Source organism: Coniophora puteana (assembly GCF_000271625.1).
Source record: "Coniophora puteana RWD-64-598 SS2 unplaced genomic scaffold CONPUscaffold_5, whole genome shotgun sequence".
Classification (NCBI taxonomy): Eukaryota; Fungi; Basidiomycota; class Agaricomycetes; order Boletales; family Coniophoraceae; genus Coniophora; species Coniophora puteana.
The window spans coordinates 932921-955284 of NW_006913057.1; the positions used below are offsets into that span (position 1 = coordinate 932921).

At 51.9% G+C, this 22364-nt stretch overlaps 5 protein-coding genes across 5 annotated transcripts; 3 read left to right on the forward strand and 2 right to left on the reverse strand.

Moving 5' to 3' along the window:
• Positions 1-633: 633 nt before the first annotated feature.
• Positions 634-2081, forward strand: CONPUDRAFT_81586 (uncharacterized protein). The gene is made up of 4 exons (XM_007769349.1): positions 634-989; positions 1057-1456; positions 1513-1587; positions 1648-2081. The coding sequence occupies exons 1-4, from the start codon at positions 643-645 to the stop codon at positions 1864-1866; spliced, it is 1041 nt and encodes a 346-aa protein (XP_007767539.1). The 5' UTR covers positions 634-642; the 3' UTR covers positions 1867-2081.
• CONPUDRAFT_102663 (cytochrome P450 monooxygenase pc-2) lies at positions 2022-4940 on the reverse strand. Its single transcript, XM_007769600.1, has 16 exons — positions 4582-4940; positions 4459-4529; positions 4369-4398; positions 4280-4316; positions 4163-4222; positions 4092-4104; positions 3900-4035; positions 3447-3849; positions 3333-3388; positions 3125-3281; positions 3043-3067; positions 2973-2987; positions 2846-2917; positions 2737-2792; positions 2401-2687; positions 2022-2349 (listed from the first exon to the last, which is right to left on the reverse strand). Exons 1-16 carry the CDS (start codon positions 4898-4900, stop codon positions 2305-2307), a joined length of 1782 nt encoding a protein of 593 aa, XP_007767790.1. The 5' UTR covers positions 4901-4940; the 3' UTR covers positions 2022-2304.
• Positions 4941-6232: 1292 nt separating this feature from the next.
• Positions 6233-9987, forward strand: CONPUDRAFT_72303 (uncharacterized protein; the record flags this gene model as incomplete). The annotated part of the gene is made up of 20 exons (XM_007769297.1): positions 6233-6296; positions 6343-6492; positions 6548-6582; positions 6671-6755; positions 6890-6955; positions 7009-7100; positions 7155-7271; positions 7321-7330; positions 7480-7509; positions 7586-7686; positions 7826-7967; positions 8178-8218; positions 8267-8374; positions 8459-8469; positions 8880-8941; positions 9025-9156; positions 9224-9312; positions 9369-9485; positions 9532-9541; positions 9845-9987. 20 exons carry the CDS (start codon positions 6233-6235, stop codon positions 9985-9987), a joined length of 1605 nt encoding a protein of 534 aa, XP_007767487.1.
• Positions 9988-10103: 116 nt separating this feature from the next.
• CONPUDRAFT_164658 (cytochrome P450) lies at positions 10104-12649 on the reverse strand (the record flags this gene model as incomplete). The annotated part of the gene is made up of 15 exons (XM_007769601.1): positions 10104-10154; positions 10210-10380; positions 10440-10555; positions 10606-10661; positions 10716-10790; positions 10841-10855; positions 10918-11099; positions 11149-11204; positions 11260-11662; positions 11717-11852; positions 11908-11920; positions 11980-12076; positions 12130-12159; positions 12212-12282; positions 12334-12649. The coding sequence occupies 15 exons, from the start codon at positions 12647-12649 to the stop codon at positions 10104-10106; spliced, it is 1788 nt and encodes a 595-aa protein (XP_007767791.1).
• Positions 12650-13752: 1103 nt separating this feature from the next.
• CONPUDRAFT_152843 (uncharacterized protein) lies at positions 13753-20601 on the forward strand (the record flags this gene model as incomplete). The annotated part of the gene is made up of 26 exons (XM_007769602.1): positions 13753-13861; positions 13927-13947; positions 13999-14031; positions 14091-14597; positions 14660-14794; positions 14853-14941; positions 15364-15436; positions 15499-15534; positions 15591-15620; positions 15680-16171; positions 16222-16356; positions 16411-16526; positions 17112-17336; positions 17389-17798; positions 17851-17931; positions 17985-18075; positions 18126-18450; positions 18505-18529; positions 18585-18673; positions 18731-18814; positions 18868-18909; positions 18960-18980; positions 19034-19287; positions 19357-19569; positions 19627-19718; positions 19785-20601. 26 exons carry the CDS (start codon positions 13753-13755, stop codon positions 20599-20601), a joined length of 4545 nt encoding a protein of 1514 aa, XP_007767792.1.
• Between the last annotated feature and the right edge of the window lie 1763 nt (positions 20602-22364).

Consider the following 22364-nt stretch of genomic DNA (forward strand, 5'->3'; position numbering starts at 1 on the left):
TGATAAGTCTTGGTGCGATTCTTCTGCCCGAGATCCGGGAACGGTGAATACAACACAAAGGCAACGATCATGCTCGGCTGCACGATTCCTCAGGGTTCCTCTCTATCTCCTGGACCCTCCTTGATACCCTCCTGAAGGTCACTAGGGAGCGCTAAGGCTAGCTCGAAGCGCACGGGCATCAATGCTATTTTTTGCCACACTTCTTGATAATGATTTCTCTGTGATCCGTCTTCTCTGCTGCCGCGCACAACCCACTCCGGCGCCAAGTGCCGCGAGCGAAAACGAGCGAAAAAGGCTGAAAAAGATCACAAGCTGTCCATCGTGATGACCGTGGCCAGCGAACCGCGCGATGCCAGCTGCGTCAACGAGCATCAGCCGCCGCGTTTGGCATCTTTGGGTATGTTTTCCCGTCTCCGTCCATGCGGGTCCGGAGAGGATACAAACCCCGCGAATGAAGGTGCCCTGGACGGCCTCAAGGCTTGCGTGAAACAATATAAGCTGCCGCGGGGCACGTTTGGTGACGCTTTCAACCCTTTTCCCTCCGGACCCCTCTGCTGGTCGATCCTCGTTCCGCTCCGTCCCCGGGCGTGCCTCTCCTTCTCGTATCCGCTCCTTTGTATACCCCCAACTATCCTCCCCATCATGCAGACCTTTTCCCGCCTCGCCGTCATCGCCGGTGCGCTGACCGTGGCATCCGCCCAGTTCCTCCCGCAGAGCTGCTACTCGCTCACGGCGCAGTGCAACTACGTCGACGCCGATCTCAGCGATGTGTGGGGCAACGTCGCCTGCACGCAGTACGCCCTCTGCGCGCAAAACTACAAGACACCCGTGGAGATCATCGGGCTCCTCGGCGCCTCGGCGAACCAGCCGAAGCTCTCGCAGGACGTGTTCGCCAATATCACAGGCGGCGACCCGTTGCTCACAGCGGAGAACTACGCAGTCAACTACGAGAAGGCCGTCGCGCGTGCGGGCGGCACGTATACCGCTAGGTATGCCCTTAATCTCCCCGTTGATCCGTCTTGGTTTGCTCACAGATGTGTGATTGGGGATCCATAGCGACAACGCACTCGTCGAGGAGCAATACCGCATCATCGCCGGCTGGACGAACAAGTGCGACGGCGGCATCTCGTACGACGATCTCGCCGACTGGCTCGCGAACTCGGCCAAGCCCGGCGTGTGCCCCAAGGTGACGTCCTGCGACGGCAAGTTCGCGGCCGTGGACACGCCGTGCGGCACGCAGCCGGATGGCGAAAACGGCTCGTGCGCCGCGGTCAATGCGCAGTGCGAGCTCTGGGTCACGGGCGGCGCGTGGAAGAACGAGTACTGCGTGCTCGGCGCGCTGTGCTACAGCGCGGCCTCAGCGACTCCCGACGTAATGCTCCGGAACGTGTACCCGACGTATGTCAATGACACGCTGATTCCGACCGCCGGCACGATCGGGCGTCTTCCTCTCGATGTTGGTGTTTTCGTCGCTTTGGGTACGGCGAACTCTGCTGACAAGGACGATAACAGGTTTTCCAGAAGATGACCGGCGGTGCCGACACCATGACTCTTCAGAACGCCGTTGACGCATACTACAACGCTCTCGTACGTTCATCCCACGTCGTCTCGTATGCAGCCCAGTCGCTGACGGCTACGCCATGCCAGACCAACGTCTACGCCAGCGCCGGCGGCCCCTTCGGCGCCCAGACCCCCGTCCGCAGCGGCAACAACGGGCCGTACCCCAACACGCCCACGTACATCAACCAATTCTGGTCCCTGATCGCCGCCTGGACGGGCAACTGCGACACCATGGCGGTGTCGTACAGCCAGCTCGCGGACTACCTCCAGTTCTCGTCGACGAGCGACTACCATCCTACGTGCTAAGCCCATGTTGGATGTACATCTCACACTTTAGCCTCCACGGAGTGGGTGGCACTGGACTGGGCGAGCCCCGGTTGTTTCTTGTTTATGGTGTTGTTCGTGTTCGTTCTCTCTAGGTAGCTGTGCCGCTCTTTTCACGCTACTCTGGGTCTATCGTATTCTTTTTGTATGTTCGGAGACGTAGGCGTCTAAGGTTACTTATGGTACCTCGATACCCCTGATTTGCATTTTGTACAAATAGTCACGCGGTTATCTTCATGCCAGGTTCTGAAGGCACTGCGATTGAGCTCGTATTCTGTTCATTCTTCTAAGGTGGGTCCTAAACATAGCGTAGGTCTATAATGAGAAGCAAGGACCGTCTCTGGCGACGAGTGCCAAATGTCTCGACTCTGTATCTTCACCATGTACGAGGTGTATCTCTTCCCGTTCATTAGCCGTCAATCAAGCCTCATGGCTCGCCTCGCCCATCCTCACCCACAATCCGCCCTAAGCATCGTTAGACGGCACCGTTTGAGAGCGAGAGCAGAACGTCCGTACCTCAACGTACATAGTCAGATGCGACCGGACCATGACCCGCTCCACGGCCTGGCGGCCCTCCGCGCGGGCCCACTCTGCCGGGGGCATCTTCTGCACGTCCTCCGCGAGCGCGAACGTCGAGAACGCCTGGAGAAGCTTGATGAGGAAGAAGGAGACCTCGTTGTATGCGAACTGCTGCCCGAGGCAGATGCGCGGGCCGGCGTTGAAGGGGACGAAGATGAAGGGGTTGGGGGTTAGGTACTTGTGCAGGCGCTCGTCGAGGAAGCGGTCGGGGTCGAAGTACTCCGCTGGGGCGATGTTAGACGGTGCGTATGCGAGGGAGGTAAATGAGCTTACCGTCGGGGCCCCAGAGGTCCGTGCGACGGTGCATCCGGATGACGGAGTACGGGGTGCTGAGCAGATGGGGTCGTTAGCTAGTGCTGAGACGTGAAGGTCGATGACGTACCGAAGGCCAGCAGGGATGTAGATGGGAGGCTTGCCGTTGATGCCAGGCCAGACGACTGCCTCCTTGGCGGCTCTATGTTGCGGTTCATCAGTGAGAGGGGAGGAAAGAAGAGATTCCTGGGCTTTACCTGGAGTTGAAGGGTCTGTGGACAAGGTCGATGAGCCAAAGATAATCGCGCGTACAGGTGGGACACTTACACGGCGGGATATAGACGGAGGGTCTCTGCAAGATGCAAGGCCGCTTAGCTTAGCTTGTCGAGCGGTAAGAATAACGACGAACCGTTAATGAAGGCGCGCAAGTACTTCATGTCACGCATGTCCTCAAGGGTGGGTCTCCGGGAGGGGCCGACCTTGGTCAGGACCTCTTCGCGAAGGCGGTGCATCATATCCGGATGTTGAGTTAGCATGTATACGGCCATGGTCAGCGTGCATGCAGTCTGTCAGACAAGCTTAGTGCACTGCATTACCGAAAGATACTCGCCACGTACCGTGTCTCTGCCTGCGATCATGATGTTCATGATTTCGTCCCGGATGAGCGTCTTGTCTGATTCAAGACTCATAAACTTCCTGAATGATTACACATAAAGGCGTCATGCACTCACCCTCAGTAACGTTGACAAGGTGATCAAGCAGCGTCTCGCCCTCTTCAACCTCGCCCTTCTCGCGCGCCTGGTCCAGCCCCGACTCCTTCATCTCTCGCTTCCGCGCGAGCGCCTCGTTTAGAATGGGCTCCGCAAACTGGTTGCACACATTCATGTGCTTCTGCACCTCGTCCGTCCAGAACTCGCGCAGGCGCCAGAGACCGGCAAAGAAGAACCGCGTTGCGGTGCCGACCTGGGCCTCGCCGAACGCATGCGCGAAGACGTTCGCGGGGTGGTCCTTGGCGGCTGAGGCGGCGGCGAGCGGGGAGTTGGGCGGGTAGACGAGGCCGGCGGAGAGGGACTGGACGTCTTTGCCGAAGAGGAACTCGGTGGCGGAGTCGAGGGTGAAGCGGGAGATCAGGTCCTGGAAGGCCGTATAAATCAAACGACCGCAAGGACGAGAGAGATGCATACCTGGAAGTCAGCGGGGTGGCCCTCTCTCAGGCGAGCCTTGGCCTGGGCAAGGGCGTCCTCCGCGTGTCTGTCGAAGTTGTCGAAGTGGCTGATGCGATCTTTGGTGAAGAAGGGCCTGGTCATCGAGCGATGGAACCTATCCAAGCAAGCGATTATTGAGAAAACGAGCTGGTCAGCAAGACAAGCACATACTTCCAAGTTTCCCCTGTAGGACACGTCGACTTGAGAGGAATGAATGGGTCGTTGACGGGAGAAGAGCGTACCATCCGAGTTGAACACACCCGTTCCCAGCAAAGACGTCATCAGTTCATTTGATTTGGGACCTGCTTCTCGTCAGAATACTGCTATGGAGCAAGTTGAGTCGGTGCTCCGGAGTTCACCTTTCCAGTGTTCGTTGAACTGCGTAGCAAGGATAGCCTAGCAAGAGCGTGGTTAGTTCGCTCATACATTCATGGACCCCTGCGCATACCTTGATATACTCTGGTTCGATAGTCTCGATCTACAGATGAATAGCGATCAGACATCACGATACGTTTCTGCCATTGTGCGTCAAGCATACTCTGTCATCCCAGAGAATGCGCATGGTCATGGTGTTTCCAACGGCCTTGTGATCCGCAGCGATAGATTGGCCTATACTGACATAAGAACGGTGCGCATATACCCATGTACTGACCCAACTGACCGATATAACCGGTCGTAAAGCCGTTGATGAGGGCCGCTACTTTGTCTGTTGCTCCCAAGCGCTTGTACGGGATCATAGGTGCAAGGACCGCGCCCCTCGCGGCTGCGGCGCGTGCATTGCGCCAGTCGGTATACACGACTGACAATGCGAATGCACCAGGGATGGAAAGGATGTATGCGATGACATGGAGCCAAGTGGGGAGGGCTAGGACCTGCCATTCGCGAAGAAGCCGTAAAGCCGCGTAGGTGGTGGTCGCGGGAAGCAAGAACCGCGAAGGCACGTTCTGAGCAATCCAGATAAACCCTGGCGGTACAGCCATGGTTGAGGTGATGGAGATCTAGAGGAAGGGTTAGATCAGTTCTGTGGGCTATAGGAGGACCGTCGCAGATATGAGAAGCATCAAGGGGGTATATATATGTTGCCTGTCATTTCAGGGTCGCAACAGTGGTAACACATCACTATTACTCACTGCCGGCGCTGTGAGGCCGATTGTCGGGAGAATCAAATTCTCATCCTTTCTTATTTACATGGAAAGCAAGTCAAGTAGCTGCGGCTCACTGCGTAAAGCTGTCCTGCAAAGTCGAGATGTGAGTGCTGTTGCCACGAAGTGACAGACGTCAATCGTCTCGGAATTCATTGATACATGCAAAGACGGGCCGGGGCGCGGTAAGTTGCGACCTCGGAAGCAGTACCCGGTCCCTCGAGCAGCCACCTTGAAAGCCGAATCACATGTCGTCGACCATCTACTGGCACGAAATATGTTCTCTAGGCATTTTGCTACTCTTCTTCGCCCCTTCTCTGAGAGGACGTTCAAAAGGTTGTTCCTCTCAGGCAGATCGTGTTATCGACGCCTTTTGTTTTGTGATTGCACTGATTCTGAGCCTGAGTCTGGAACGTGCGGTATGACCTGTGAATGCTTGGAGATCCAGCATGACCGGGATCGCTTGATGACCACAGTAATTGCGATGACTCTTGTATTTTTTAGCGGGTTAAATTTGTATTCAGAACATACTACGGTTCCTTGCCTCTGGTGTGTTTGTCCACAGAGTCATACTCAGATATCCTTTGATACGGCTCCGGTTGCATTTTGTCCCCAGCCAAACGTGGGCGGGAAGGCACTCTGAAGTACTCGGAGCTATCCTTGCACGGTGGAACCGCCGAGATATCTCAACACCTCTTATCAAGGCGCATGATTTGTGCCTATTTTACGACAGTTCTTCTACTAAGTTGGATTTTGGATGACATCAAGATTTGGAGTATCAATTCTGAGGCAGTTACACCGCCTTTTGATCCTCTTGAAGTCGTCAAAGCCAGCCATTGCATCGAACGCCTAGCATAACGGACAGGATTGGCATCTTCCGAATGATCTTGCATAAGATCCAATAGATCTAACGTAGACAAACCTTCATGGACGCGCCATCGGACATGATGGGGGCCATACCGGAAACAGCACGGCACCCCCTGTCAACCCCGGCGTTCAAATCTGTAGCTTTTCCTATACGCGACAACGCCATTCTGATTTTGTTTCGCATTTTCATCAAGCCGCCACTGATATTTGTACATCGATGGGACATTGGAGCACGTATAAATTCACGTATCGTGTTGCAGATGGCATCTATGTGTTGATTCATTCCCTCACAAATACTCCCCAATGTCCATGTCTAATTTGAACGTTGAGGAGCTAAAACTCCTTTTTACCTATAGATGCATGCTCGGTGTGTCCCATGAGGTTTACATTATACCTTCACTAAAGTCATCTAGCTGCTAGCACGGCCGTACTTATCTGGGACAGTGCACTCATGATAAGAAGGGAAATTGGGGCAATGAAAAGAATTAATAGCATTGTCCTTAGGATCGCCTTTGCAGGCAACAGAATTGGTGCAATGGTGATGGTTATCCCATTTTACAGAAGTAAGGAGATCATACGCTAATAATAAAGAGGATCACTAACGCACTGTTGTACAAGTCATGTTTTCCAGTGCCGACTTGAATGATCACAGGGTAAGTGCATGATATTGACTACATTGATCATATAAATCACAATGTCTTATTCACTGTAGTAACCTATCGCTGTAAGGGCTCTTAATAGCTGCTTCTGACCACTCCTTTTAGGTGTGCTGATGGGGTACTCGTTATTGGAATACTCTTTGTCATTGCGGATGCGTTGGGAAACTGTGAGCATTCTAAATAGCCTTCCTTTAGCAAATAACTAACGATAATCTTTCATGGTTCGCGCTATAAGTCTCCGCAGTTGGCAGGATATTTATTCTATGGAATAAAAGTCCGAAAGCTCTTTTCTACCTGACAGTTGGTGCCCTCATTTCGTTGAGTTGTAACTTAGTCTTGATGGTCATCAACAACCAATCGGAGTGGAGTAAGCTCGCCATGGACTGACTCTACCTGGGTCTTTGTTGATTCATATTTCAGAGTACATGCGCTGGGTGGGCATTCCAGGAGTACGCACGTGCTTGATTGGAGACTGGCACAATTTCTTCGTCATGGGGATATTCGTCATCGAGGTATAGTTTTCGGCTGTTTCTCTCAGTCTGTTTATTAATGTGGAGAACGTTCAGCTTGTATTTGACCTGTATGCAGTGCTGCTGATTTATGTCAATGTGATGGACATTCCGAGGACAAGTGATTCACAGATACTGGGACTGCTGCACATGCAGGGGTTGTGGTTTATGACAGTGAGTGAGGTTGCTCTGGCAGAGACTGATTCATGCTCAACTTTCACAGATAACCATAGGTATGTTGGGGAAATCCTGGTCACGGAAAAATCTAATGACTTCTCATGAAATAGCACTCCGTGTAATCAACGTAGCCCTAACCATAGTCCCTGGGGTAACTTTCATAAATCTCCTTGAAAACATTTATTTGTGCTAATACTTGATTCAGGAAAGCTATTGGGTGATCGCTGTCATGTAGGTATCTTTTTCGCTTAAATTCACAACTTAATTGGACGCTGAAATCATCATCAAAAGTTTTATTGAACCAATCATAGCCTTGCTTAATTCCCGGCTGTTTGTTCGCGCTTGTGATTTTTGCGAGGAAATGCAAGCTAATAGGGGGTTACTTGAGGAATTCACTCTGGGAAACCTGAAGGTGGGAGGACGGCGAGCCTGTTATTTCCAGAGTGTCCATAGCTGACGCTTTCCCTTTGGAGGTCCAGCCTCGTTAAATGTCTTACTTATGACTTACCTAGCTCTTATGAATATCCTCACTTTTATGTATTCCCATACAGACGGCGGAAATATTACCAATAGCTAAGATTCAAACCCTCTCCAACGAGAAACATGTTGAAAGGCGGTTCAATCTGATGCAACGTTTGGTCATTGCCCAGGTTACGCATGTCTTGTTTCTTCTTGATGAAGTGCCATGCCAGGGTTCGTGCTAGGTGTCGATCAGCGAGAACGTTTTCAAGTAAAAGATATTTTAAGCATTTCCCTGAGTAGTTAGGCGCCTTCGATTTACGTTGGGCCACATGGGAATCAACTCGGCACATCTGTGATGGAACGAAATACAGTCCATTCCTTACCAGAAAAACGTGGTAAGAGGAACGTAGCTTATTTCATGAATGCTGATCCTGTTGACAGTTATCCTTGTCCGAAGCTATAGCATGGGTGACCGTATTCCCGTAAGTGGCAACGTTATCCAAACATATTCTCACATTCATGACGTGCAGCTATTGTTTTCAGGGCATAAATGGGATACCATTGGGCCATATAAACTTGCAAGTCCCGGGCACTGTGCCACTACTTTCCCTCTGCATGCTACTTCACCGGCACCTCTGGTCCGTCACGCGTCACGACCAGCCTTCCATGTCTGACCCAGCCGTGAATTATAACCATGAAATGAGCCTCTTGTTCACTTTCAGATGTATGCTCTGTACGTCGCAAGTTAATTCCTCTTTAACCTTTCGTCGTTGACTTAAGCTTCAGCAGCCAGCATGACGGCGCTGATGTGGGACGGCGTAGTTATGTGCAGAAAGGAAATTTGTACCATCCAAAGGATCGAGAGTCGTGTCCTTCGAACTGCTTTTGCCGGAAACAGGATCGGAGCCATGGTGATGCTTATACCGTTCTTCAGAAGTATGGAGAAGTCGTGTCACTATTGCACAGCCGGATACTTACCCTCGCACCAGTAATGTTCTCAGATATCAGCTTGGACAATCCAAAGGTGAGGTAACACGATCTGGCTCAGTAGACAACAGAACTCACACTGCTCGACGTCAAACAATGTAGTAACTTATTTCCGCATGATGTCAATAAATCTATACATCTGACCATTTCTCGCAGATGCGCCGAAGGCGTCCTTGCCATCGGTATAATCTTCGTCTTTGCAGACGCGATAGGAAATTGTGAGTACCTATCCGATCATGCATATGGTCCGAGTCCATCTTACGCTTCTTGTACTTCGAATTAAATCCCTTTATGATTTCAGTCTCAGCAGTGGGGCGAATCTTCCTACTATGGAACAAGAGCCCAAGGATGCTTCTTTATCTGATATCAGGCGCCTTCATTGCACTGGGCTGTAACTTAGCCTTGATGATCATTAATAGCCGCACTGCATCAGGTAAGCTGACGAGAATCAATCGCTCGTTGTTTATGTTCACTACTGTACTGACTGACCTTCCCCCAAGAAATAGTATGGATCGGAGTTCCGAGGATACATACCTGCTTGATTGGAAACTGGAGTGGCCCGCTCATCACTGGAATATTCATAGTCGAGGTATCCCTTCAAGAAAACATCCCGTATTTATGCTGTGCTGACATGAGGACATTCAGTTAGCATTTGATTTGTATGCAGCCTTGTTAACCTGCGCAAACGGGATGGGTATTCCGAGGACAAGCAATTGTCAACTCTTTGCGCTTCTTAACAAGCAAGGACTGTTTCTTATGGCAGTAAGCTCTCAGATCCTGCTGACTAATCAACGCTCATGTTTCGCAGTCAACGATAGGTAAATCCAAAGCTACAGGAACTTCAAAGAAACCTATCGATTCTCATATATATATTCCTTCCTGAAGCGCTACGTATCGTCAATATTGTGCTTACTACAGTTCCAGGGGTAAGCGCACAGCGGGTTCGACGTGTTTACTCCAGCTGACACTCAGTGAAAGGAGAATTGCGTGATTGCTGTTATGTTGGTGTCTTTTTTTGGCTTAAAATCGCATTTTCAAGCTGACGTCAACCAGCTTCGTTGAACCAGTAATTGCCTTACTGAATTCCAGGTTAATCGTTCGAGCTTGCGATTTTTGCGAAGAAACTGCGTTGGACGACGACGAAGATGCAGAGGAAGGAATTGAGTTGACACCTCCCAGCGAGAACCGCATCCAAATCCCCAAACTACCATTCTACTCTAGCAATCCGGACTTATATTCGTTTGGCCTTGGATTCGGCAGTTGACGAAGGTTCCGCAGGGTGAGAGATAGAGAAACCGTCATATAGTAGAGCATGTAATAATTCACAGATGATGAGCGTAGATTAAGACCAAGGCGAGTTGATAGCGAATCAGAAACATTCTAAGCCTCTTCAACATCCTTAGCCTCACCCATTCTCACCCAAAGTCCGCCCTATTGATGATTAGCTGATGTACCTCACACTACAATCAGTTTGACAAATACGTACATGGATGTACATCGTCAAGTGGATCTTGATCATGACCTTCTCCATCGCCTGACGTCCTTTGGCTTCGGACCACTCGGCGGGCGGCTTCGGTTGAACGTCGCCTGCGAGCTCGATGGTCGAGAACGCCTGGAGGAGCTTGACAAGGAAGTACGACGTCTCGTTGTAGGCGAACTAGATATTACATGGTTTTGTTAGAATGCTCGAAAACTCGACATAAGAGGAGAAGGTACCTGTTGACCAAGGCAGATACGCGGGCCAGCGTTGAAGGGCGTGAAAATGAAGGGGTTGGGCGTGAGGTACTTGCGGAGACGTTCATCGATGAAGCGGTCAGGGTCAAAAAGCTCGGCTATATCGCCTCAATGTGGGAACGATGTCTGAAGTCCTAGATAGACTCACCGTCAGGGCCCCAGAAGTCCTTGCGGCGTTGCATGAGGAATACGGAATATCCAGCGCTATGTAGTGCGGGTGAGCAGGTGTTATCAGGAAACAGTAACGGGCACACGAACGTGGTGTTGGGAGGGACATAGATAGGAGGCTGTCCGTTGATACCAGGCAAAACTGTGCCTTTGCTTCCGGTTGCCCTGGGATGAATGTTAGCGCTGCGAAGAAAGTAAAAATAATCCAGTCTTGCCTAGAGTTATTGGGGCTGGTAGTGGAACATTTTCCAGTCAGCGAGGTCAACATGTCAGATGGATTGGTTGAGCTTACACAGGTGGGTAAAGACGGAGAACCTCATTGATGAAGGCACGCATGTATTTCATGTCGCGTATACTTTCGGTAGTGGGTCGGCTTGAAGGTCCAACTTTCGTCAATACTTCTTCACGGAGACGGCGCAAAATGTCAGGATGCTGGGACAACATGTACACGGACATGGTCAAAGTGCATGCTGTCTAATCAAGTCATGAGTTTCACATAGTCAGGAAGCAGAATACTACGCACCGTATCTCTGCCTGCGAGCATGATGTTGAACAGCTCGTCGCGAATCAGCTTCTTGTCTGTACAATGATTTGTGTCAGCCATGCAAAGGCAGACACGTAAAAATAAACGAACCGTCGGTGACTTTGACGAGATGGTCGAGCAGCGTGTCCTCTTCGTCAACTTCCGCCTTGTCCTGACCCTGATCAAGCCCCTTTGCCTGCCTCTCACGCTTTCTCTCCAGCGCCGCTTCCACGACGGGCTCGAAGAACTGGTTTACGATTGCGGACTTCTGTGCAACTTTGTCGGTCCAAAACTCGCGCAGGCGCCAGGCGCCCGCCCAGAAAAAGCGCTGACCCGTCGCAATCTGGCTCTCCATGAAAGCGTCCGCGAAGACATTCGCCGGATGATTCTTAGCAGTAGAGGTCACTGCGAGCGGGGAGTTGGGTGGGTAGATAAGACCCGCAGAAAGGGATCGAACGTCCTTGCCGAAGAGGAACTCGGTTGCGGAATCGAGCGTGAAGCGGTGGACCATATCCTAGAAGATGATCAACCATGGAATTCATCGAAAGGTGAGGACGAACATGCTTACTTGGAAGTCGATTGGCAGGCCCTCCCTTAACCGTGCTTTGGTCTGCCCAAGGGCGTCCTCGGCATGTCTGTCAACGGCGTCAAAGTGGCTGATCCGATCTTTGTTAAAGAACGGGCGAGTCATGGTCCGATGGAATCTGTGAAGTGGATGTGATGAATAAAGAGTGGAACGGTCGAACACAAAATACGCACTTCCACATGTCACCTGGGCAATAATAATGTCAGAGTTTCGCTCAGACGGAGTTTGGAGTGTAGTGTGCATACCGTCTGAGTTGAAAACGCCAATCCCAAACAAACTCTTGAACTGTTCGAATAACACGGGACCTTTCTCGAACGACTTAAACTGAGTAGCAAGGATGGCCTGGGGGTATGGCACATAAGTGTTGTTACCGTCTACCAGTACGCATGCCATACCTTGACGTATTCGGGTTCGGACGTTTGAATCTGCGATTATAGCTCAGAACGGCTGTCGAGAACGAATGACAGGCCAACATACCCTATTTTGCCAGAGAACTGGCGTGCTCATCGTGTTCCCGACGGTTTCGGCGTCCCTCCTCTGAACATCGCCTGTAGTTTTTGTCAGGCCGAGGCTGTACAACGACAAACTGATCAACTCACTGATGTATCCGACCTCGAAGTTGCGCGCAAGTTGTGTAACTTTATCGATTGAGCCCGGGAGCCTCGACGGTACCATAGGGGCTAATACGGCGCCCCTGGCAGCCGCTGCGCGTGTGTCACGGAATTTTGTGTACAGCACGGCGATCACGAATGCGCCTGGGAGTGAGAGTGCACAGGCAACAACATCCAGCCAGTGAGGGAGCGCGAGCCGATGTTGCTGGCTAAGGATGTGGAGGGCTGCATATGTTAAAGTGGGGGGTAGCAAGAACCGAGGAGCGTTCTGGGCGATCCAGACGAAGCCTGGTGGAACAGTCATAATGTTGTAATGGGATTGAATCTAATAGGGAGAATGATAAGAGTGTGTTCAGGGATGTGAGGGAGCAAACATGGTGCTGAGAACCTTTTATATATGCTCACTCTTATCCAGTAGCCAAAATCGAGATTCACATAGGGAACACCTTTGAATGGATGAAATCGTGGGGCGCAGTCGATAGAATGACGTCTCCATCCCTGTGCATAGACTCTATCGCTGCGTATCGGCATCTTCAAACGAGATGCTGCAACGTTCACCGAGTCCAAGCCTCGGTGGTCCACTGCCCGAGGAGATGCCCGAAGCGTGGCCGACCGAGGACAGCAAGTAACCGGTAACCCCTAGACACGACCGATGCGACCAATGGCATCCGCCCCCGGGAGTCTTCAAAGCTTCACGCATCAGCGGTTCGTCGGGAAATGCTGACACGTTGACAATTGGCTCAGATAAAACCACTGAAACTCTGCCTGGTACTACGTTGCCCGGTAGCCGTGCTCTGTCCGAGTCAGAGCCCGCGTCCCCGGGCATGTCCGTACAGCAGTAGCCTTAGACCAACGTTTATATTTTTCCGTGCCGGTCGAGTGGCTGGTGGCAAACTACACCAGTTACTTACCGGTACTTACCATTGGCAGCACTTGAGTCGCTCTAGGAAACGCACAAGCTGACGCCTCAATCGCGACGCGTTCGCGGATGCAAATAAAGCCACAGCCACTGTGTGCAAATAAGGTCAAACTGCATGCACTAGCGGAGTGTAATACCAAACTTCTTTTGTATGAACGACGATCTCTTCCAGGATCATGAGCGTATCTAGCTGCAGATGAACTTAATTAAAGAGTATGTTGTTTTTTTCTCTCGCTTTTTGAGAAAACGTGATTGAATGTGAAAAAATGTCCATGTAGTTCTGCGGGCTTCCGATGGCGTTACGTCAGGTCACATTCAGCCCGATGTTTGTTCTGTTGCACAGCAGCTACTAATAGAAGCTCAGAGCGCTTAAGAAGCCGCCTTGCTTTATAAACGTGTTGCAAGCGTCTATTGTTCTTTCCTTCCTTACCTCTCCCTTCTCCCACCCTGTGTTGAGGACTGAGATCTCATATACTGGTTTCGAAACAATGCGTCTTTTCAGTTACACCATACCCCTTGTCTTCTCGTGCCTGCTGCTCTTTCTGTGCCAGTCCTCCCAAGCCGCTAGTGTAGTGCAGATTGGAGATGACGGACTAGGTACGCGCTCCTCTCATCTCTCATCTGATGGCGCCGATGTTCATGGCTCGTGGTTTCTACAATAGATGGCGGCAACAGTATTGGTAGTGAGTTCTCACCCACATGGCATCTGTGACTCGATCTAATGAATGCTTTAGCCTGGCTGCGGGGAAATTTTTTGCAATCTCAATGTAAGATAACGTTCATGTTTTCAAGCCGTTGCTGCCCCTTTCCTAACCCTCGTGTACAGTCCAAGTCCCCTTCAAAGGATGGTTTGACCGCGCTGGCAATATCTTCCATTCACCCGAGCCCGACTTCTGGAAGGATGCCACCGCCCTCGAAGGGAAGTTTAAGGAGTACGCTGACCGCCTAATCAAACAAGCCAAGACCAGCTACAAGGATGTCGCGCGTTCCTTCGATGATGTCAATCAACGTGTACAATATATTGTCGAAGCCAGTGCGGAGCTACGGAACAGCATAGCGCTCAAGGCGAGAGCGCAGGACTTCACCTTCGAGCACTTCTCCGAAGAGCTTAGTAAGCAACTCGGAGGCGCGCTGGAAGAGCTGAGGGAGGAGTTCCCGCCGACGAACCAGGCGCCGGGCCACGAACGGCGACGCGAGATGGTAGAGAGGGCGCTGGCGAAGGTCGAGGAGCGGATGCTGGCGGTTGCGAGGAAGTTTGGGCTGGATGAGGCTGATGTACACAAGTTCTTTGCGGCTGCCGGGCCGCACATCGTGGACGTCGTAACAACTACGGGTGAGCCCAAACGTCAGCATACTACTCTGGCTCGTAAAGATTAACGAGCTGGTCGCACTCAGGTGATATCGTTCAGCAGCACCCCGTCCTTGTAACCACCGTTCTTTCCGCGGTGGTTGGGCTGATCATTCCGGAGAGTCTGATCCTCCGCCCCATATTCAGTCTCTTCGGCTTTGGCCCATATGGGCCCGTCAAAGGTGAGAATCTGGTTATTCAAGTTTCATCGTGAAGTCACTCATATACACGCCCATACAGGCACTGCCGCAGCTGGGATCCAGCGCTGGCTCTATGGTGCGGCCGTTCCAGCTGGCAGCTGGTTCTCGATTCTGCAGCGAGTTGGAATGGTAGGTTCTTCGGGCTGGAAGTGGATTGGTGGTGTGGTTGGCGGTGTGATTGGCGCTACAGTTGGTCTTGGGAGTTCGCTGTCTCTCTGCGGACGGTGATGCTGCGCTGTAACAACGACGAATCATGTTTGTCTGTCTGAGAATAAGTCGATGTCTTATGTTTTGTTATCCATTAGGTTTGAGTGTCTAGCGATGCCCCTGGGCGCTATTTTATGTAATACAACATGTGCGGGAAGTCTTTGGCGTGTTTGGCGACCTGATTTCTATTACGGACAGAACCTTAGGCGCTTGTCACACTGGTTGATTTTTTCTTCGTCACAAGAGCTTTCTTTGCGCAGAGCCTTCCTCTTGCACGACATCAACCATGAAAGTTCTCGGCTTTATCATCGCTCCCTTGGCATTCATTGCTTTGCTATCTTCAGTATGCGAGACAAGGGCCTCGTCCCAGACTGCCGTGGTACAGCAGGAAGAACAAGCTCTCGATGGCCAAGGTGGGTATATGCGTACCTGACTCTTCTCAGCCATACGTCTGTTTACTGTATGCTTCTTTTGTTCAGAGTCTTCAAGCACTGTCGATGTGCCTGTCGTCTCTGGTGAGTGTAGCGTCATTCTCTTGATTCAGGATGGATTGAAGAACGCCGCTCAGCAGGGCCAAAACGCGACGGAGTTGAGGATCGTGGTGCGTACAGCAGGATATCGGCGTTACGAACTCATCGACTTATGCGTGAACGTACCTAGGATGGATTGACGACGTGGGGTCATTCTTTTCCGACGTAGTCCCAAAAGTCATCTGGGGAAAAGTGACTGCCGTCAGCGGCGACGTCGGAGATTTCTCCAAAAACAAACTTCAAGATATGGAGATGCAGTTCAAAGATGTCTCGCACCATGTAGCGGAACTGCAAGAACGAATGCAGCACGTCCTTGCCGCCAGTCAGAGGCTGCGAGGTGAGGTCTCGGCGAGGGCAACGCAACATGGTTTCACGATCGAGGATTTCTCTCAAGAGTTAGAAGGTCATTGGGTCACTGCGACAGAGGAGTTGAAGGGGATGTTCGACCCGCTGGACGAGGCACCTAGCCATGACGATCGTCTGAAGCTTGCCGAGAGTGTCTTCGACAAGGCCGGAGCGGGCTTGGTTGTAGTCGGAGCCAAGTTCGGAATCGCGGAGTCTGAGACAGGAGCGTTTTGTGATGCTGCGCGACCGCATGTTGTGCATATCGTGACGGTCATAGGTGAGTCGAACCTTGCTTCAGGCGAGACATGACATTCACGTTCGTTTCAGGAGATGTCCTAGAACAGCACCCGATCCTCTTGGAGGTACTTTTACCGTTGGTACTGGGCTGGATTATTGGAGAGGTGTGGATTTTGGGCTCTCTGCTAAGGCTCTTTGGCTTCGGTCCGGCAGGTCCTGTCAAAGGTGAGTTGTGTTACACGTAAGACCCTTAGTTTACGTTCGACATTGGATTTTCAGGGGGTGTTGCGGCTTGGATCCAGAGAGCACTCTTTAGGGGCACTGTCCCAGCTGGAGGCTGGTTTGCTTCTTTACAAAGGGCGGGGATGAAAGGTGTTGGGAAAGTCGGGTCCACCGTAGGTGGGGCAATCGTAGGAGCGGTAGCTGGCGCAGTGGCCGGCGCTGTGGCTGGATCCGAATCGAACAGCTCCCATGTTGGCTGAAGAAGTCAACGATGCCCGGCATGCTCACAAGAACTTGTATCATATACGTACACGCATTGTAACGGAAGTGCTGGAAAGGACAACGGAAACAAAATGTTTGCTGGACCAAATTGGTGTTACGCGGCACTGTCACGGAAGCAATACCCGCGTTGTCACTTGTTTCTAAACAGCGATGCCAGCAACGCGCACAACTCGAGGCCAACTCGAGGCTTTTTCTTTTCCTTTGTTCCTCCGGATCTACTCTGTTTGGCGTTGATCATGAAAGTCCTTTAGAGGCTTAGCGTCTAGCGACTTCATCGATAGCCCGTATGGTGGCGGTGTCAGTGCGGAACGCCTAATCCATGCGACGCGATGCTACAAATGTGGACCTTTGTAGGTCCTTGTGGGATTTTATGGCAATACAGCAGGCATACAGCTAGCCGCCCATTTCTTTGTTCCCCTTCACCCACTCCTTCCTCCCTTCTTCTCTCTCGGTGCGAACACTCACGCCGCTCCTAGGACTTACGGACACAGTTGACGACGCATGACTTTGCCGCTGCGCGTTTGGAGGGTTCTGGAGCGATGGATTCGGGTGTACTTGACCAAGGCACGTGCTTCGTTAGGAGTTCTGTTCGCGCTTCTGCGACGTCTATTCCAATTGGGAGCGCGTCGTCTCTTCTCGCGCTGCGAAAGAGACACGCATCAGTCCAGTCGACCTACGACGAGGACATTCTTCGCGGCCTCGTCTGTTCCACGGCTCCCCTCCCCCTCCGCCACCGACCCTCAAGACGCCCAGCCATACCTGCCAGATGGTGCACAGACCAACAGCCCTCAGCAACTATCGCCTGTGCTCCATCCGGTTACGCGTATCACGACACCTCCCCCCATCGACCGCCTCGACGCCACTCCCCTCTCGCGAGCACTTGGTTTTGATGTCGGCCATTCGTCTCGAGGCCCTGCCAGCGATCCCGGTCCACATGCCATCTCAAGTCAGGCAACCGACCCTGGTCATAGCACGGGTGTTTGCGATATGCATTGGTCCGCGCATGAAACCCTTGGTCTAGTACTGAAGTCGGATCGTCCGGCCGACTGGAAGAACCCTTCGGTCCAGTCTACGCAGCCGACGGACAAGTTCACGGTTAAAATCAAGTCTCTTTTCCCTACCTATGCGATGGACATCAATCGGTATAGTCGCCAGCCTACAGAGTACGTCTCCTTCGATTCAAGTGGGGTGCAGAATATTGAAGGGAGGTTGTAGAGACGAAGAGAAGCTGCCGGTAGATCCCATCGAACGTGAATCTATGTACATTATGGCTCCTCTCACCACGAACTATGACGAGTAGGTTGGATAATTTCTCGTTTGGCGTGACAATCTCACGTTGGAGTTTTCAGCAACCATGGTGAATGCATCGCTGCGGGTCTCGCAGGTTGGAAACGGGTAGTGCACCCCGAAGGAGCGTTGTACTGGTTTCATGAGAAGCAGGTACGTATTATCGGTATCTGACGAGGGTGTCTAATTCGGTGGTGGCACAGAGGGTTTTCACCGATGCCCCCATGGCGAATCCAGCTTTTCGAGAGGCTGCTACACAAAGCATCGCCCAACTTGGGGAGATGGTCAGCGTCGGCCAGTATCATGTTCCCGAAGATGCCGAGCTCGTGTTGGAGCTGCACAAACAGCGTTCAAAGGCAGACAATGGTGTGTCAGGAAGGCATAGCAGCCGGAAGAAGCCCACGTATCGATTCAGTGTTGGTTATTACTTTGTCACGCACAAAACTCGGCGCATATTCTGGCTCGAGGAGTACAATATAACGTCCCTGTTCGAGAACCTGAAAGGAGTCACGAACAAGGGCCATATGGGTATCTCGTTCTCTTTGTCTATCCGTTGCGATGTGTACTAAGAGATCCTCTCAGGTCTTGCTGTAGAACAACAGTACTGGTCAGCATCACAATCTCGAGATTTGGCGTTAGGCTCATAGGTGCTTCCTCCACAGGCAGCACTGCGAGTTCTTCCCCTATGCCAGGCCTGTTCGTCAGAACATCATCGACGAGCTGAGCGAGATCGTCTTCCACTACATGTCAGGTAAGCATTAATGCAATGTCCATTTATTGGGTCTTCTCCAACGAAACCGTGATGTAGAGATGATCACATCTGATACGTCGTTGACGCCGTTCAATGAAGATGAACTGTCTAAGGTTAAGGAGGTCGTCGATCATGCGCAACGTAAGCTGTTGTACCTTCTGGTCTCCCGGACGCTTTACTGACGTGAGCTGCAGAAGTCGAAGGCAAGCCATTTGATCATACGATATGTATAATTGGTGCGAAGCTTGTCTGCCTCGCTCAGACTATACGACTCACCCTATTCCAGCACGGCTCATGCGCACCTTGAGTGAGTGTCAACGCCGTCCAATGTCGACGTCCAGCCGCTGATTAGACCTGTAGTACGGAACCGTTTCTTCCACTTCCACGGTCAAACTGTCGCTCGTCTCAACTCCGATCAGCCTCTGTTCACGGACGAGGGAAAGAAAGCCGAGATGTCGAGGTTCACGCGCATATTCATGCTTCTCTTGTTTAACGCGCCAAACCCGCATCTCAAGCGGCTGCGCTCCGTTTGGATCGACAAGGTTGTGAATCAAGTCCCGTGGAAGAAGTTCGTCGACGAGCTGAACACCGAGTGGAAGGGCTATACTCTCTACGTGAGTCTTTCCCTCCTTGATCCCGTGGTTCTTGCCCGTAGCCTTGGTCGCTGATGCTCCGTGTGACAGTCTACGGTTCTCCTTACAGTCAATCTGTCTCTATTAGCACTATTCAACGTCATGCCTCAAACAAGCTTTTCCGACAATGGCGGGACGTACCAACAGACGGTAGCTGAGATTATGAGCTACGTGTCGACGGCATGGTCTGTCGGTTCGGTCGTGACTTCTCTGATCCTCGTGCGGCAAAATGAGACGAATTCGCGTCAATCAATTGACGAAGCTGTACGTCTTGGTCGAATATATAACGTCCCTTAATGCTCACGACTCTCGTGTCCTCAGGTGCAATTCCTGAACACCGTATCGACCAACAAGCATGGTATTGAGATGCTCGCGATCATCTATAGTCTGCCGTTCGGGTTTCTCTTATGGGGGTGAGCCATGTGCATCGTGTCCGACGGGTAGCATGACTGACATGGAACGTTTGTGTTTCACCGTAGACTGCTGTTTTTCTCCATGGCATTCCTTGCACTTGCCTTCCAGCACACGCTCACAGCGACACGTGTCGGTGTGGCAGTGGCGAGCTTGATCACGTTGGCTCTCGTTATCTGGCCGGTTGTCGTCGCGAAGGAGTTCCTTACCAAGAAGTTCTGGACAGAGTTGAGGAAGGAATTTGCGACAGCGTGGCAGGAGAAGGATGTCGTACAGTTCTTGGACATATTTGGTCTCCCAGTGTCTGAGGAAAAACGGGCACAGTCTAGAAAACAGCGCAAGTTGGGAAGGAATTCGCCGAGCAGATCGACCACCAGGACGGATACGTGCATGACTGCAGATGACGCTACGACGCTACAGTTGAGAAGACCGACGGCTCATGGGGTGCCGGCGGTTACGGGAGAGGAACCAGAGGCGCCATCACCCCAGAATCCAGAAATTTTGGCACGCGTCGGGTTAACGTCTACTGCGTTGGTCCTTGGCAACACTGAAGGCCCAATAGCATCATATCAATCGATGAACATTGGATCGAACGCTGCCGCAGGGACGACACCAGCATCTGCACGCGGTGGAGCAAGCTCCCCCGCAGACCCGCCAGCGAGGCAGCAGTCGGTGCTAAAGAGGGCGTCTACAGTGATCGGGGAGAGGGTGGAGGATTGGCGCACGAGACGCGAGAGAAAAATGAGTAAGAAGCATGGGCCGAAGCGATCTCGCTCGCGGACGCATGTGCCGTCAGGGGACGCGATGGGGCTTGGTAGCATGAGTGTTCGCGAACAGGCGGATGCACCATACGTGGGTGGACCTGGCGCCGAAACGAACGTCTGACTGGGTTTGAGGAGTTGATTGTGCGCCCAAGGACGCTTTTCTTGGATAGGGTTTTCACTTCGGATTTACCATACGCATGCCGTGATATTGTAGCATTTTATGCACTTACTTACATAGATTCGATATATTGTTTGATCACAAATTTCGTTTTCATTCACTCTAAAATTTTCGACCTTGTAATGTGTCTTTTGAGATTAGCCCCTGTGTATCACCAACAGGAGGTTACTCACGCTGTCACCTGCTATGAACGACGACATCTTGGCTTCCTTGTTTTCCTGTGTTCTTTTGTTCCTCATCCGTTCGTGCTGTCAGCCAGTGTCCGCTTCGGAGAAGAATGAGCCAATCATCTGGCGAATCCGTTGAACGATTGCAAAGAGCCGAGCGCTTGACCCATGCGACCGGAGGATGGAGTTGTGTAACGCTGTAGGTCCTTATGGGACCACATCACGCGTGCAGCTTGCCACCCGTTCCTTTGTTGCCCTAAACCAACCCCTCCGCTGTCCTTCCTTGCACTTTTTACGACGTTCGCGCCTACACCGGGACTTGTGCGTAGGATTGAGGGCTGATGGCGCTGCCAATACGAGTCTGGAGGGTCCTCGAGAGGTTGATTCGGATGTGGCTTGCCAAGGCACGTGTTTCGCTTAGAGCTCTGCTTGTAATTTTGCAGCGTCTGCTGGGAGCGCGTCGTTCTGTCTCGAATTTTGCAAGTAAAGCGCACCAGCCTGGTCAGCTCACGGCGAAGCCATTCCTCGCGGCTTCTATTGATCCCTGTTCCACCACCAGCGTTCAAGGTCCTCACGCTGTTTCGTCGGGAGTAGGCCACATCACTGGCAGCACTGGCCCACAGGGGTCGCTCTCGTCATCCTCTCAAGTCATCCAGCTGGCTCACGCCTCTCAGCCGGCGGCCCCTGGATTTGACGTCGCTCAAGGTCCAACCAACGGGCCCAATACTCCCCCATCCAATCCGGCGCAACGAGCCACCTGCTCCTCTCGGGCTAAGACTGTCCATACCCATTGGTCTTCGCATCCTCCTCATGGACTGGCTATGAAATCAGACTCCTGCCCGTCTGACTGGGTAACGCCCCTTGAACAACTTGAACCGGATCCATGCGTGGTCATCGATGATATCAAGGTGGATCCCTTCATTGCTACCCTCGTCGACCGGTATGGTCGAAAATCTATGAGGTACGTACGTCGCAGTCTCCACCTTGAGCGAAAGCTTGACTAGGTGCGATATAGAGACCGCGGTCAGAAAACTAGCAGGTATATGATCCAACCGGTTACACTCGACTTTCAAGAGTAGGGATGCCCATGCTTGTCCATTTCGTGGCCTCATATAACCTTGCGTAGCCAAAACGACCAGCTTGAGGCCTGTGCGAATGCAGGCTGGACTCGAGTGGTGCACCCTGAAGGAGCCGTATACTGGTTTTACCCGAAGAAGGTATGCTTTCCTCCGATACGAAACCCACGCGAGCTTATCCGCACAGAGGGTCTTTACAGACGCTCCATTGTGGAAAAGAAGGTATCTGCAGGCGGCAATGCTTACGATTGAGAAGATACAGGAGATGGCTCGACCATACGTAAATCAACTACCTGGCAATGCTGAACTCGTGCTAGAGCTTAGAGGGGCGGGGGCAGAATGCCGATGTGGTATTGGGTCCCAGAAGAAACACCGCCATTATAAATTCGAAGCGGAATACTACTTTGTATCCCACGAGAATCGTCGACTATTCTGGCTCCAAGCATATGACGCAAAGGAAGCC